Source organism: Balaenoptera borealis (assembly GCF_965194805.1).
Source record: "Balaenoptera borealis genome assembly, chromosome: 9".
Classification (NCBI taxonomy): Eukaryota; Metazoa; Chordata; class Mammalia; order Artiodactyla; family Balaenopteridae; genus Balaenoptera; species Balaenoptera borealis.
Window position 1 is genome coordinate 56999728 of NC_138873.1, and position 16557 is coordinate 57016284.

The 16557-nt window shown below is 33.3% G+C and overlaps 1 protein-coding gene across 8 annotated transcripts in view; it reads right to left on the reverse strand.

Moving 5' to 3' along the window:
- GRIK2 (glutamate ionotropic receptor kainate type subunit 2) overlaps positions 1-16557 on the reverse strand; it is a 640648-nt gene that overhangs the window by 87680 nt on the left and 536411 nt on the right. For 6 of the 8 annotated variants that reach the window (XM_082405216.1, XM_082405212.1, XM_082405214.1 and 3 more), the window contains one exon: positions 14652-14869. The exons of 1 other annotated variant lie outside the window; for it this stretch is intronic. In XM_082405216.1, the coding sequence (XP_082261342.1) occupies positions 14652-14869 (218 nt within the window). Of the gene's footprint in view, positions 1-14651; positions 14870-16557 lie in introns of those variants that run through there. One more of the 8 variants, XM_082405220.1, reaches the window with a different exon arrangement.

Consider the following 16557-nt stretch of genomic DNA (forward strand, 5'->3'; position numbering starts at 1 on the left):
CATCAGTGTAGAAAAAAGTGGAAGCAACAACTTGCAATGGTTCGACCCCAAAGAGCAGCTCTGAAAATGAAGCCTGGTAGGCTTGATGCTTACTCGCTAGCTGCTTCACTAAGACAAAGGCTACATATAGTGATCTCAAGATTTCTGTTTGCACAATATTAGTTCTTAGGCACCTTCAAATGCAGACAAATTCTTTCTGACTTTGGAAGATTACCCTCTTCTTAATGCTAATTTATTTGGCTTCTTGAGAAGGAATTTTGTTGTTTTTTTTTTAATTCACTTCTTTTTTTTTTTTTTTTTTCTCACAGACATAAATAGCTCTAATGCTTTCCCTGGATTCCAAGGAGATCTATGTCATGGATAGCAACACCTTCAACGTCACCATAATAATTGTCACCATCAAATTTGCTCCTTATGAGGTCCTTTATGAAACATCTTCCTAAGGGTTATAGTATTCCAGGTAGACTTAAATATGGTTGTTTTAACTATGTTCATATCTTAGTCATGGCCATCTATGTTGTCACCTCCTTCCCTTTTGATAAAATGGATTCCTAATTCACCCAGGTAAGTTCTGTTTATTTGTTGGAGTCAGGTTGGGGTTCCCTGCTGCTGGTATACCCTGAGCAGCCTAGTATAACTGGGAAACTGAAGTCCAACCCAAATGCATTCAATGTTAACTCTTTGTGAGAGGAGCACAGACATGCAAGTGATCTTTCTCATTCATAGAAATGTGAAGGCTGGATAAAGTGCAGCTAATAGACAAAGAAAAATGTTTCTATGATCATTCCTCTAAATGTTTATTAATATAGCTTAACCAAAAAAGGGTAATGACTATTTCTATATATTTCTATTACATGATATTTTCCCCTCTTTTATTTGAAGACAAGATTATATTAGGAAGTCTAAACAGATAACTTTTAATATCATCTCTCTACTGATGTTAATTTAAGGTTTGTTTTAAAATATTTATTAAATTTAATATTTGAAAGCATTGAATTTCTGATATTTTAATCAAGTGAACATTAAAAATGAATATCCCAATCGCTTAGGTATTTAAGTTACAAGTGATTTCTCTGCTGTATATATGAGTTTATATAAGAACATACTTCGAAATTTTGCAATGACTAAATGGAATGGGTTTGGAAATTAGCAAAAGGCTATTTGTTTTAAACTCTGTCTCAAGAAAAAATTATTTCTGAAAGTATCATAAGAACATTCTTATAAGCTATTCTACTGAATCTTTAAAGTATATTCCTGAAAAGAACATCATTACTTGTGCTCAGTGAAAACAGAAGAATCTGTGTAGCTGTATTAGGGCTAAAAGTCTTTAAAATTGAAATACGAGGAAAACCAATGAGATCAAAATATTATATATCTATAGAAAAAATGCTGGAGGTTATTGTGACAAGATACCAAGAACTGTCTTTGGAGGTTGGACTTAGGACATTTTCCCCTTCTTTTCCTAAAATTCTCATGAGCCATATGCATTATTTTTATAAGAGAAAAAGAAATTTGCTTAGAATTACAATGGTTAATATTCATGGAGAGGAAGAACAATTAAAAATGGGAGTTTTTCTTCTATTTAAGCATTAATTCTGAACACGAATTGTTTGTCAAAGCAAATCTCACACGTTAATAAAAAAAGACCATTAATTAAACTATTAAAAAAAGACCGTTAATTTAAAAACTATGTATAAGGTATGGATGGAACTGGATTCATGATGCATTTTACTTTTTCAGCTGTATAAGAGTGTAATCCAGAATATTATCTTTAAATAATTATTTTAAAGTAATCTACAATCAAGATCAAATTATTAATTAAACAAAAATGCAACTGAGTGTCAGATCTTAACATTAACCATAGGTAAACTGGATGTATTTCCAGGAACACAAGCATTTATATTGGGGGAAATGGTTTCATCTGCTACAGAGTTTAACAATTCAACTATTAAGCCTTACAATAAGAATCGCAGTAAGTACGTACTGGGAGTGTATCACATGTTTAGTGTTTTACGTAAATGATCTATATGACACAAACTTATATCCCCAGTTTACCTATACTTTCTTACCTATAAGAACACAGAAGCCTGGAGAGGTTAAATTAATCCCTAGTGAGAGACAGATGCAGGATTTCATGCCACAATCTAGGCTATGCACTTAATCATTATGTTAAAATGCATTGCAGTGACTCAACAATTCTTTATATCCATTATTAATGCTTCTTTCTGATTCTTTGGTCTTTATTTAATTGTTTTTGTAATAAATTAAAGTGAAGCTTAAACTCATAGTGTTCTGAAAACAGTCAAGGGACCTACAAACCAAACTGATGGTGCAGCTTCTAATTAGCTGTAATTACAATATTTAATAAATGAAACACCTACTTTTAGAGATAATCAAATATTTTCACTGTACTCCACTAATGCTATGGTGTATACAATAGGCTACTAACAATCAAAAGCATTATTCAAATGCTGTCGGGAAAGATAAAAGTACAATTTATTGCCAACACTGTACTATTCTTCTACTAAAACAGATTTCATATGGAAACTGGGTATAAGAAAAATAAATTATGTAATCATCCATAATTTAACTGCAATTAAGATGGCATGTCTTATTCTTACAAAACACACTCATTCAAGCACGTTTGCACATACACACACATTCACTCATCCGAAATGTTCTTTATTTATTACTATTGAAGAATTTCTCTGAATACTGGAGGTCAATGAAAGTGCTCACCAGTATGCATTAGACATTTAAACAATCGTAGAACTGCCAGGGTCACTAATATTACAGCAAAAAAAAAAAAATTTGAGTTACTTTAGAATCTGATCCCTTTAAGACATTTAGCAGTAATGTTTAATCTAGTCATATTTTAAAAGCAATAGTTTTAGGAATCTGTTATAGTCAGCTTGCAGTTATCAACACCTATTAACGAACTCTAAAGTTTATTTTGTTCTTTTCCCAATCTGTGTGGGGTTAGGAGGAAGGATATAAAAAACTAGGAATGAGTTATAAATTGTTTACTACTTGTGAATATGCATGATGATTGAGTATCAAATCATTGAGTGTCAGAAGGGCTATGATCTTATATTTTGTTTGCTTCCAAAGGGGAATAACAGTTCTGTGTTGTCTTTAAATAAAAATCTATCAAGTATCAAAGATGGCAGCAGCAGTAAGTAATAGTAAACTTCATTTTGCTTTATGATGAAATGAAAGGACCAACTAAACTACCATGTGATGTCTTAAATCAGCTCTTAATATCAAAGAACAAAGTGATATTACTGCTATTTGGACTTCTGGAAAGAAATAAGAAGACAAATGAACAAAAGAAACTTCAGCTGACCAAAGATGCTAATTAGTGTAAATTCCATTTGCAAAGAAAGAATAGCTTCCCTCCAAAGAGACATCACAGTGCATGCAAAATCAAGAACATTAACTGCCAAGGACATTCTGGATTTAGTAGAAGTTTCAGTGTTTTCACTCTGTAATTAATGGACAATAAGGAGGAATAAGAATAATATGTCTTTTTTGATATTCTAAAGTTAGATGCCCCACCCCCAAAAAACGACCACAAAAACAGTAAGCATGATTAATAGCTCTTAGCCACAATGACAGTAAATATAATCTCAAAAAATTTACAAAACAGAGTCTGGATTTTTTGTTTGTATATTTGATTTAGAAACACCAAATCATGCTTTTATTCAGCTATTTATGTAAAAGAAATGAATTTTTCATTTTAATTATTTTTTAAGAAAGAAAACTTGCCAGTTTTTTGATAATATTTATCTCAGCCTATTTTTATGTATCCAAAAATATGCGCTTCTTGAATTTCCCTCGAAGTTTTGCCTAACCAGTGGCTATGAACTCTTACAGTGACGATATTACCCATTATCCAGCATTTGACATGACAGCTCAACATCACTTCATTAACTGACTTTCGAGGTTTCTCCCTCCCTGTGGGGCCCTCTCTCCTAAGATTGATGAGGTGCGACACAGTGTTTGAGCTGCCATCCTGACTTGACAAACAGCAAGAGTGGTCCCTGCACAGAGCAGAGGAAGGAGGGCAAAGGAGAGAGAGAACCACAGTGTATCCTGGAATAACAGCAGCCTCACACACTTGCTTTCCAAGGGAATTAAAACATCTTTTCTCAGACTTTACACTTCAGTCAAACACATGACTTCTTCCTTTCAAGTTCCCCAAAGCTTCATTGGTACATACTGAAAATGTAACAATTAGAGAGGGATTAAACTTTTGTCCCTGTGATATTTCAGAGAAGCTAAGATAAAAGTTGCTACTCCTTCCAAGTTTAAATACATTGAAGCTCTAATCACTTATAATTCCCAGAATGGTGTTATTGCTTACTTTTTAACTATTGAATTCACTCTGGCAGAGCTAGGGTAATAAAACCCATCATATTCTAATTTTCAGACAGCTTGATAGAACCAATGTTCTTAGTATAGATAAAGTGTAATGGAGCACTTTCTTTCCCATAGGAAAGTCTTTGACTCATATGCTCTGATGCCAACTAGCCTTCACATCTGCTGTTTCACCATTGATAGCTGTAACTTGGCATGCTACACTAGTGTCTGATGAAGCAGCTTTCCTCAAAGGCACCATTTTATTTCTTGCAATGGGAACATAGTAAAATGGTGTTGGTTTTCTGTAGGCCTTATGCAAATCCCTGTAATAAACATAGGATCAGGCCTCACATACAATAAATTGTTTGTTAGTTGAGGATGGGGGAGGGAAACAACCTCTTTGGGTAAAAATCACCCCCTTACTCTGCCAATAAATTAAATGCATCATAAAGAAGTGGTTGAAATATTTCAAACTTGACTAATTAATATCAAAGCCGTAAGAGGCACTGAAAAGAATACAAAAACACTTCAAAAATACCAGTTTATAATATTAAACAAAATATCATCATTTAACCTAATGTTAACAGTAATCCATTACCCACGCCAATATCTTGACACTATTAATAGAAAAAAAAAATAATTTGGGAGAGTTAGAGAAATGATATGGCTACAAAAATCTTTGGTGAGATTTTTTTTTAGATTTCTAGAAAAAGTGTCTGAGGAAGAACACAGCAACGTGAAGAGATGAAAATTTCAGTAATAAAATTAATCATTAATCTAAACTGATTGCTCAGATACACTGGTGTTCAATCACATAAAGCTTTTGTTTCACTCATTTAAGTATGTAGAAAAATTTAAAAAGTAAATTATCCACAAACTTGAATACACGAAGTAAACAAAAAATTCAAAATGAAGTCTCTATTTATTCTAAATAACCATAGAGTTATTACCCAGGTTAGTAACTTGCAAGCAAGTTACTAGAACAGATTTTGGCCTGGAAGCCTAAATATATCTTGTTTTCCCATCCCCCAAGATAGAGCAGAATGTCATGTTTGAGGAACATGTTGTTTCAGCTTAGATCTGCAGGGGGATATTGAAGAATTATCAAGTGACACAAAGGAAGACTTCAATTAGAATTATATAATAAGTTACCCCCATCCATTAATATAGGTACATTCTTTTTTCTACAACAAGGAAAGGAGTGACAGTAGTTCACCAAATATTACAGGATCGAACAATAAGCTCAGGCAAGAAAACTACCTGAGCCCAAATCTCAAACTACTTCTCAGAACCCAACTTAATATATACCTATAGTGTGAAGTACTTCACCTCTTCTTAATCTCCTCCCCCTTAGGAAAACACAAAAGTCACATGTACAACCCTTCCAATACTCTAATATGCCCCTTTATGGGTCTCTTCTTTAATTTCCCCTCCACGCCCCCCCCCCCCATGATAGAAGAAACTGCAATAAAAGTTTATAAAGGAAAGGTGAATATATTCACTGCTCAAGTCCCATAGAACATATATTTTCTCAACTTTTTAGAGACACAAGCAAAAATCAGGATTTACCCCACCATACTTCTCAGAGAAAGCTCTAACCTTCTTCATACTGCTACAAGACAATTCTTATGCATTCTTATTGGGGGCCTCCAGGATTGTTATCAAAAGTGAAGATGTAATTAGATTATTTATTCTCAGCAAATCTGTTGAAAAAGGCTTTAAATGTAATTCAGGTAAATAATTCAAAAGAAGTAAGAATGTGGTCAGCAGAGTTATCATTTCTTGCCTCTAATATTTTCTGGGGTCTGGGTTTCAGAAGAGAAGAATGCTCACCTAATATGAAAGAAATGGAAGTAGATGCAATCAGTTATTAACTATTATTGCCAATAAAGAAGGGGTTATTTAAATTTCAAATTAAATTAACTCTCTCTGCACATTATAATCACCAGAGGAGGTTACAAAAAACTCAGATGCCCAGGATCCTACCTCAAGAGAGTTTTAATTACTTGACTTGAAGAGGGGTGTGGGGCTCAGTATTCTTTAAAAGCTCCCCAAGTGCTTCTAATGTTCTAATGTGCAGACAGGTTGAGACTACTGATTTAAACAAATGGATATTTTAAAGATGTTTGAAACTTAGTGGATGATCTATCCAAAGAGGACAAAATAATGACTCCATCCCTTGAGAAAGGAAAACTGATATGAAAATCAAGAATATTCTCTTATTCATCAGAGTGGTATACTGTCCATCACAGACAAGACCGTATTTCCATATGATGTACATGCTATCTAGTTCTACTGGTTGCCATATTTCCTAGGACTTCGGTAGATAAAAAACTAGCCCCATGAGTTAAAGTAGTGCTTTAACTGGGGATTCTGATAAAGTAGTCAGTATGACTAGTGTTACTGGGTTCTGGTCTAGAATTTATGATGAATGCATAGGGATTTGTTTTTCTATCAACAAACCAAAAATTTTAATCACAAAACTTAGATGTTAATATATCTATGCTTATGTTAATATTTGAGTTTTAAATTACCTTCTAGGCACAGGGACAATATCCCCCATGTGAGACATAAAGCTGGCATTTGAGACCCTTTTTCTCTAACTTATTGAGGAGAAAAGGGGGTTGTCATTACTAAGCATAAACTGACTCCAGGTAAATAAAATTACCTAAAAACAAAGCTATGTGGCTGGTTAGTAATACCTAAATAAACAGGGCAACTCTTACATGAGCAAGTATTTAAGAAATAATCCCTGTACTTACTAAAGTACCATAGTGAATTTTCTAATTATTATATTGTCAAAGAATCCCTTCTGGATAATGGTGGAAAATGATTAGAATATATAAAGGAGTAAATCTGGTACACAATGAAAGACATACTTGATTTCTATCCATGTGCAAATAATTATTGAACCTTTTCTTTGCAATGACCATACTTAACGAGGAATTTGTTATATAAAATATAAAAGTCTTTTAAAGAATAAGTCCTGCTGATCTAATGTGCAGAATAGTGATTATAGTCAACAATACTGTGTTATAAACTTCCAGGTTGCTAAGAAGCAAGATCTTAATTGTTCTAACCACAAAAAGAAATGATAATTTTAATGTCATGGAGGCATTGGCTAATGCTAGACTGGTAATCATATTGCAATATATAAATTTCTCAAATCAAAACACTGTACATCTTAAAGTTACAAAATGCTGTCTGTTGATTATATCGCAATAAAAATAAATAAAATAAATTCAAAACTAACTTTAAATATCTTTCCCATCTTCAAAAACTATTGTAGGTCTATTTCCTGAATACGCAAAATGGAAATTCCCAAGTATTCTACCATCAATATAAGAAGAGGAAATAAACATTTATTTCAGAAAACACTTTTCAATCTGAAAAGTAACTACAGATGCCATGTTGATATTTTACTTTTCTAATGTATAAATCTCTTTATAGTAAATATATTATAATTGAATTATCACCACTGCTCTAAATAAAAATAACAGAAATTATGTTTTGCAGAAATTAAGAAATATCTAATGAATGGTATGTTTCTAAATCCATTTATTAAGTGCATGCAATAAACTGCCAACTTTTTACATTCTATCCCTTGACTCAAAAATTACTTACGTTCTTTTGGCATTTAAGAAGCAAAATTCACTCAAGCTTTCAAAAAATCATTACAGGCATGCCATACCAGCAATTCAGGCTTAAAAACCTATACTGTCACCCCAGCATAATTTAATTTTAGAAGACCATTGAACTGATAAGCTCAGAATAAGTAGCAGACTATAAAGAACGTGTTATAGTTGTATCTGCCCCAATGGCTTAAGGCAAATGTTTTAGAACCTTAATATGATCAAGCAGCTGAGGTCATGTAGGTGAGCCAAAATGTCTAATGCACTTAGCTCTTCTGAGTAATGATGGATATGCCATGATGTCTTTGGCTATTACTTTTATTGTTGATACTATGAGTCCCTTGGCTATTGCTTTCATAATTAATAAGTCACTTAACCTCTCCATGGCCCAGTTTCCTCATCTGTTAAATGAGCATAATGATAATTGCTTCCTACCTTCCTTAGGGGTTGCTGTGAAGATTAATGAGCTGGCATTTAGAATGTACTGAGTTCTTCTAAAGAGGGAAACTATGCATAAACAAAAACAAAACAAAATAAAACCCTCTTTGTTGCTAAGTAACAAGAAATAAAACTACCCCCCCCCCATGGATTAATCCACTTGCTTGCATCCCTAACACTGTAAACTTCATACACTTCTGAATAAATTGACTTTTTAACCCAAGGTTAAAACGGAAATTCCATAGAGGGCTACGTATTTTGAAGAAAACTTTTTAGCTCTCTACAGAGCAGAGAAATTTTGAAAGTAAACACACATTTTACCTAAAACCTCTGTCATAGATGTTCCATCAATGAATGCGATATTCATTGTGCCAATAGATAATCGTACAGAATTTGATTTTTAAAAAAGTGAGTTGCCACCTTAAAGGAAACCTAACTATGTAACACTGATAACAGATGACAATGAAATCATTAGAGGAGGTTGGGAAAATGGGAATCTGTAAACTTAGGGGGCAATAATATTTTTAAAGTGTGTTTTATAGTAACTTAGAAGATAGAAAGCATACTAATAATCTTCTGGACTTGGAAAAAGAAATATTCAGACAAATAGACATAATATTCAAAGTAGCAGCTGGTAAATTTAGCTACATAGGATAAGGTAGTACAAGAAAGAGATACACTATTAACAATAAGAAGAACAACAAAGAGGAGGAGGAGGAAATAATTTTATAAAGAACTGGGCAGTTTGCAAACAGAATTTAGAGGTGACATGGAGGAGCTAGAATTTGTATGGTTGGGTAATAAAATTGTTTGCGATCTTCAGTGTCTCAAGCCAGTAAAAGTTCTCAAAATTGTTTCAACATGGCTCCAGGCCTTAATTAAAGATCAAATTAAGCATGTTGCCTTGAGGTGCTTTGTTAAAACCTCTGAAAAAGTTAAGGAAATGCCTTGTAGATTTTCTCCTCTGGATTAAAAAGCCTCTAGCCCAAAGTAGCAATGATTAAGTCTAGAGAGAGGCACATTTTAATATGAACTGTGGGTGTGGTTTTTAGATTATAAATGGACTCAACTGGATATATTTAAAGGCCAAAAAAGCTTAGCAGAAATAGAGTCTGTTCCAAAGGTATTAATAGAAAAGCCTCTGGGCCTCCAAATTTCTAGGAGTAGGACAGCTGACTTATAAGCTCAATGAAGGTTTATGTTACATGCCACTAAGAGTTTTTGGTCATTTGTTAAGCAACATTATTGTGGCAACTGTTAACTAATAGAGCCCAAAACACATGCAAAGTCTGTGCTGGGAACTGGAGATCCAAGTGTAGATGATACAGATTCAGTTCATGTACCCGTGCTGTGCAGTGTAGTATGGAAACAGAAGAACCAATGGAATACAGTTTGGGGTGATAATTTAATAACTGAGGTATAAGTGCTCAGAGAATTTAAAAAAGGAGTACCTTACCCAGACTGGGTCGATTTGGGTAGAGGAAAGGATCAAGAAAATTTGCCTGGATTAATTGAATTTGGATCCAAGGAATAAAGAAAATATAACCAATTAGGTTGGTAGATAAGGGCAGAAAAGCATAACAGAAGGAGGTGTATCATGTAGTCATCATATGACACGGACTAACCAGTTTGGCTGGAGTTTAGAGTGTGAGAGCAGCTGGCTAAAAAATAAAAAGAAGCCAGACCACGATGTGCCTTGTAAACCTGATAAGGAGCTAGGTTCTTATCCTAAAGCAAAGAAGGGGGGTGATTTTGGAGGGTGTTAAGTCACCTTGTAGAGTGTAGAGAACAATAGGGAAAAAAATTGGGAAAGAGAAATGTTGCAAAACCCTGGACAGAGGTGACACTGTTCTGAACCAGGATGGCAGTAAAGGAAATAGAAAGCTATATAGGAGGTAGACAAGTGTTGGGAGGTGCTGGGAGATGCACAATATTTGTCTAAGATTTAACACAATCCCTTCCACATAAGAGATAAGTAAATATTTATTGAATAAAAATTTATTCTTAAAACTGAACATCCATATCATGTAATTGAGAGCATACGATGCATGATGAAACTGGCTGAAATAAGACATCCTACTTATTAGATTACAAAAAAAAAATTAAAATTAAGAAAGAACATTTTTTCATATTAAATACTTTTTAAAGTTCCCTTTACCTGTGATTTGGCATAAATTCCCAAAAGAATTGTTAATTGCATCTCAGTATACTATTTCACAGTACATAACCTAGAAAATAGCTTCTGAAAACTGCCCCCTCAGATTTTTTTAAAATTTCACTTATCAAATTATTCCTTCTTCGTGACAACAATAATGAGAAGAATGAAGCAATTTAAATAAGATAAACATGGTGTGATCTTTTAAAATCTATTTTAAAATTATCTAGTTGTGGGTCATAGAAACATAATTTACTTGACTATGTTTAAAATCATTCTAAGTTCTGAATTTTTAAAATTAGCCACGTATTCTAGTATCGGTAATTTATAATGTCTATCAAGCTTTTATTAGGCGCTTAGCATATCATGTAGAGTTTTCATTTAACATTAAAAAAAAATTGTGAGAATGGTTCTGTTAGTCATTCTAATTTAGAGATGAGGAGTCACAGGTTGACAAGGGGCAGTGTCTCATCTAAATACAGCCAATAGGTGGTGGAGTCTGAAATTAAGCTCAGGTTTCTCTGATTCCATAGTTTCTTTCCCTCTCAGCAACTATTCTAAATTGTAGACTATGTGTTCAGAAGTATTAAGTGATTCACATTAGGTATCTGATATCATTTTAATGTCATTTTAACATGTGGCAGAAATCTTTTTTAATAACCATGAAAGAGGATATGCATTTCCTTTGATACCTTTTGGAAAGACAGACTATATTAGCATATGTGGCAAAGCCAGAGATTTCAGTTAGACCAAATCCACAGAGAGAATTTGTAGAAATTGAAAAACCTGAGTCATAAGTTGCATAGAAACAAGGTGATTTCAGCATCATTTTGTAAAACATATGACTTACTTTGAAAATATAGAGATTCTCAAAAGAGACCATAACACCTACAGGCTATAGCTGTAGGCTATATAGTTTCTATATAGCTATAGCTGAAGTTATACTTCAAGGAGAAAGAATGTGCTGTTGCTGGGTGACATTCTGTAGAGTGTTCAGCCCTGGGGTGAGATTTCAGTTCTGCTACACCAAGTTCCCAGATTCTCAGAATGTTTTAACCCTGCTTTATTGTTTTTCAATAAAATCCTTGGGCCCTCAGCCATTTTATTATCTAAATATAATTAAGAACATGTTGGTGATGTCATATAGCTTTCTATTGTGTTACATGGGATAACACTGAAGAAGCACCATCTGTTCGATTTTGAGTTATTTTGCCAGTCATGGCTTTACATTTATCCCTGGAGAGAATTTGTGTGGAGTGTAATGGATATAGAAGAAAAGAAGAATGAACTCTTCTTGAAGACAATATACATGTAAGGTCAATGAACTAAGTCAAGTATGTTCTTTGGAAGAGGAATTATTCAATGTTGTAGAATGGCGGTGTAACTCTGTGTTTTGCAATACTGAAGACTCACCCCCTTTAAAGCCAGGTATATTGAGCCAGCTCTTGCTTGTAGTAACACAACTTTAACATTCTTTAAAATAATTTTCTGGAACTGAGCTGTTTCAGAATAATGAGTTAACAGCAGAGTCTTGTTCAATTAGTAAAAACAGGATGGAAATTCCTTTAGAAATCAATGCCTTAAGGGTGCTTCCTAGAGTGTTTGTATGCATTGCTGTTAATTAAGAAATAAAAGAATGGTATCAGATGTAAATCGACTATACACAATAGTCTTGGATTCATTGTAGAATTTCAAAATGACCATGCAATTGCTTCAATTACAGATTGCTAGGGAATTTTTTTTTTAAATTTCATACCAATGGCTGGTATAAGTAGATAGTTTAACAAGTCAAAATATGAGGTTGAAATTAGTATCATTTAGGGCTACACCAAAATAACTAAGGAAAAATCAACATTTACTGTATCCTTTTAAATTCTAATGCTTTTTCAAATTTCAACAGTAAGAATTCAGCATGTGATAAAGTTATCAACATAATTGTCAACTTAGTGATTATCACTGTGTGGTTTTTATTGTGACAATTGTACATTCCCAAAGGCTTCAATTTTACAGAAAGAAAGTCTGTGCTGTTGGAAACAGAAAGTTGTTTCATGTCACTTTTCTCTGGGTGCTAGAGGCACCCGTGTGTGTGAGAAAGAAAAACAAGAGATGAGAGTAAGAAGAAAAGTGAACAGCAAAGAAAAGTGAAGTTAGGCAAAATGACACTGCAAGAGAGCAACTGAACTAAACAAAAAACAAAATTAGCAAAACAGAAGTTGGAAAGACAAGAAAGACAAAGAAGGGAGAAAATAAGCTTAAAGACAGGGAAAAGGAGAAAAATTTTAAACATTGATTTTCCAGAGGTATACCTTGCTCATAATATATAAGAACTTTGAAACTTAAGATATTGGAGCCTTCTAGAAAATAAAAATAAAATTTAAACTCTGAAGTATTTGTGAAACAGAAATAATTACTTCTGGTATCAAATCACTTGCATTAGTATTTTATTTGTATTATTGTACAAAGTCAACTTCAAAATTCCCTTGAATATTGTAATAATTTAAATGCATTACATATTCACTCCCAGCAAAATTAAAGACACTGATGATGTACACTTAGAATTTTCAACAGCTGGTTCCTTTTTTATTAAAAAAAAAGTGTTTTATAGGAAAAACAATCTATTAATATTAAATATTCAATTGGGGAAAATTGATCAATTGCAATTAATATAGACAAATAGCACCATACTGATCATAATGCTTTGCTCATATTTGATTATTCAATAAATTTGATTAAATGATAATAATTTTCCAATTGAATAAAAAATATGTATCCAATCTCTAACCTAGGCATAAAAAATATTCTCTTTGAAAGTAATGAAATTTTAAGAATTACATAGATTTGACTAAAACAATCAATCTGTCTCATTCTTTGGGTATTTGGTGTCCTCCAGAACCCTAAAAGAAGCCAATTTAATTTGGTAAGAATTTTTACAAAGAAATTTGCATAATTATTTGGCAAAGTTAAGTAAAACCCAGTTATATGATCCTTGATCTAGTCTTCCCTGTCTCCAACTAAACTATAACCTTCTTAAAAGTGAGAATTAGACGTTATTTGCTCTAGCATACCCAACGTGTAGTACAATTTCTGGTACTCAGTAGGCACTTACTGAATGTTGAAAGAATTTGTTTTATAACTTGAGTCAGTTATTTTTTTAAAAGAAAAAACATCTACCACTTCTACTACCCACTTGAACTGCCAACTGCATTCGTGTGAACAGTGAAGGAAAATACCAAGGCTTAAAAATTTGCCCAAACTACAAACAACATAAAAATACTTAGTAAAATAGAAAAGAAATTATGAAGTGATACTGATTCCCTAAAATGGAATCTCCTCGTTGGGTCTACTCTGGCCCAGTGAGATCAGCAGAAGCAAGGAGAAGATCTGAATAATAAAGAGGAGGGCAAGATACTCTATATGCTTGGAACTTGGTGCAAGCACACTTTCTATTTAAATGTTCCACAGGCTGTCCCACTGCAAACCATTGCAAGTTCAATGGGGTAGCCCATTTTGAGATTCTGTGCCTTCCAGAATATTAGATGGAGGAAGGTCCAGAGAATAGGAACTGTTTCTGCTTGCTTCTACCAGTCCTTATTTTCCTTCTTTTTCTATAGGCTCTGAACAAGTTGACCTTGTCTCATCATAACAGAAAGAAATGTCTGTATGGAAAACATTCTTACATGTAATCATTCTATTCTTCTGGAATACCCATGCCTTGTAGAGTCTGACTCTACTATTCAATTTTCAGTAAATATATTTATTTATGTATTTACATTCAAAGATAAAACATTGTTGGGGAAAAATAATTTTACTTTTTTACAGATTCTCCTCCAAACAAAAATGGAATACTTATAAAGCAACAACTCCTTGCCATTTGCAAGTATAAAAATGTTTTGCCTTGATGGTCGTATATTTAGTTGTATACCTCTCCACCACCTGAGGAATATGCTATTGATTGTTCTGCACAAATAACAATGTCGCTACACTCTTAAATTCATTAATAGAAAAAGGTTTGTTGGCATTCTATCATCTTAATACATAAATTTTGGATAACCAGTAGGACTTACCTTGAAAAAAGTCATGGTTGCACCATCCTCTACCGTTCCATACTCTATCTTGGTTTGTTTAGCTAAATCATCAGCAGAGTCAATAGGGGATTCCATGCGCTCCACTGTCAGAAAGGCTGCTAAGTTAGCAGTATACGAAGAAATGATGATAAGTGTGAAAAACCACCAAATGCCTCCCACTATCCTGGTGGAGAGCGCTTTGGGCATGAGCTCAGAACCTAACAGAGATTGGGGGGAAAAGGTGAAACGAATACAGAGAATTTGATCAGCAGTCAGGTACTTTTGGTCATAGTGGCAGAATGGAATCACTGTGTAATAAAAGCTTAAATCACAGATTTACATATCTCTGTAGTAAGCAAGGAACAACCATTGGGAGGGCAGAGGCTAATTTCAGATAATACGTAGTCTCTTAGGACATCTGAGTTTAAGTATAGTGACAGGAGACTCAAATTCTACCTGAGACAGTGCAAAATAAGAATTACATATTAATGACTGGGTAACCTTTATAAAAATAGAATCAGAAGGGAGAAATCTCTCTCTCTCTCACTCTAGTTTATAAATCACTTTTATAGATTTTCATATCTTGTTAATTATGTGGGTTTTTGAAGAAATGACAATGTACATTCCAATCCATTTCTTAACAAGCTTTATTTATGTAAAGTTTCATTTTTCATGTGCATGAAGCCCAAAAATCTTGTCTATACTGCCATTTAAAAAAGTAATGTTGTAGGAAAATAATTTTAATTATCCACATTTCTTGAGCTGTGGGGTTTTAATCCAGTTTTTATTTTAAAATAGGTAGTAAATTATTTTCTTATGCATAAACAAATGTCTCCTATCACTATAGTTAGCCTCAATGAGGGAAATCAGAATAAGAATAAATAGTGAAGTTGCGATAAATTTATTTTTACACACATATAAAAATTTCATAATTATATTACAAAACATGGCTGGAGTTGCCTGCTCATGGTATTAATAAGAGAATGAGATCTGATACTTATATCTTGCTTTTGAGTATTATTAATTTTAATTAATTTAGGTTAAAAAATAAAATTCTAACAATTTTTAAATTGAGTCCTTTGGTTTTACCACATTATTTGCAGTCTTAATATTGAAACAAACACATATCAGCATGTGTAATTTTTTATAAAAAAAGTATACTAAATTTATGGATATATATATTACTATCCACTTTTAATCATTTTGAACCTACAGTCAAGAAAGCATTGGCTACAAATTAATTAATTTTAATAGGGTTTGAGTAAAATGGAATGAAGCAAAGATGGACTCCATTTTCTGTTTTGTTTAACATATTTTTTAATATAATAACGGATGCAGTAAGGTAACTGTATCTTTAGAAGGAATGAAAAATACAACAAATTATTCATGTTAACATTGAAAAGAAGTGGTATCATGACTTGGCTCTATCAAAACAGCCCATCTTATACTGCAGTTCATCTCACCCTACCAATTTCAAACAAACAAACAAACAAACAACATTTTAAAAAGCAGACAGACTTGGACATGACAGCCAACTCCAGCTCCAGACTCTGCCTACCACTCTGTAAGGAAAAAAAACAGAAAAGTACCTTTCTGACGTAGTTGCTCCTAGGCCCTGTCAGACACACACTCGGACACCAAAACACTAAAATATTCAATATTCCCAAGATGATCAGCAGCTATGGCTGCCCAGTCTACTTTTTTTTTTTTTTTTTTTAACAACAACACCAATAAAGTCAAACAAGACTGGGAAGGAAAAAAACACAGTGGAGACATTCGACAAAAATGGCCCAATTACCACAAGTTCATATCTTACCCAAGGACTTAAACGAGTACCTCCTAGGCTTGTGAATCAGAGCCTGGTTAGGGGCTGACTGTCATGTACTCAAGGTAACGTCATGTCCAG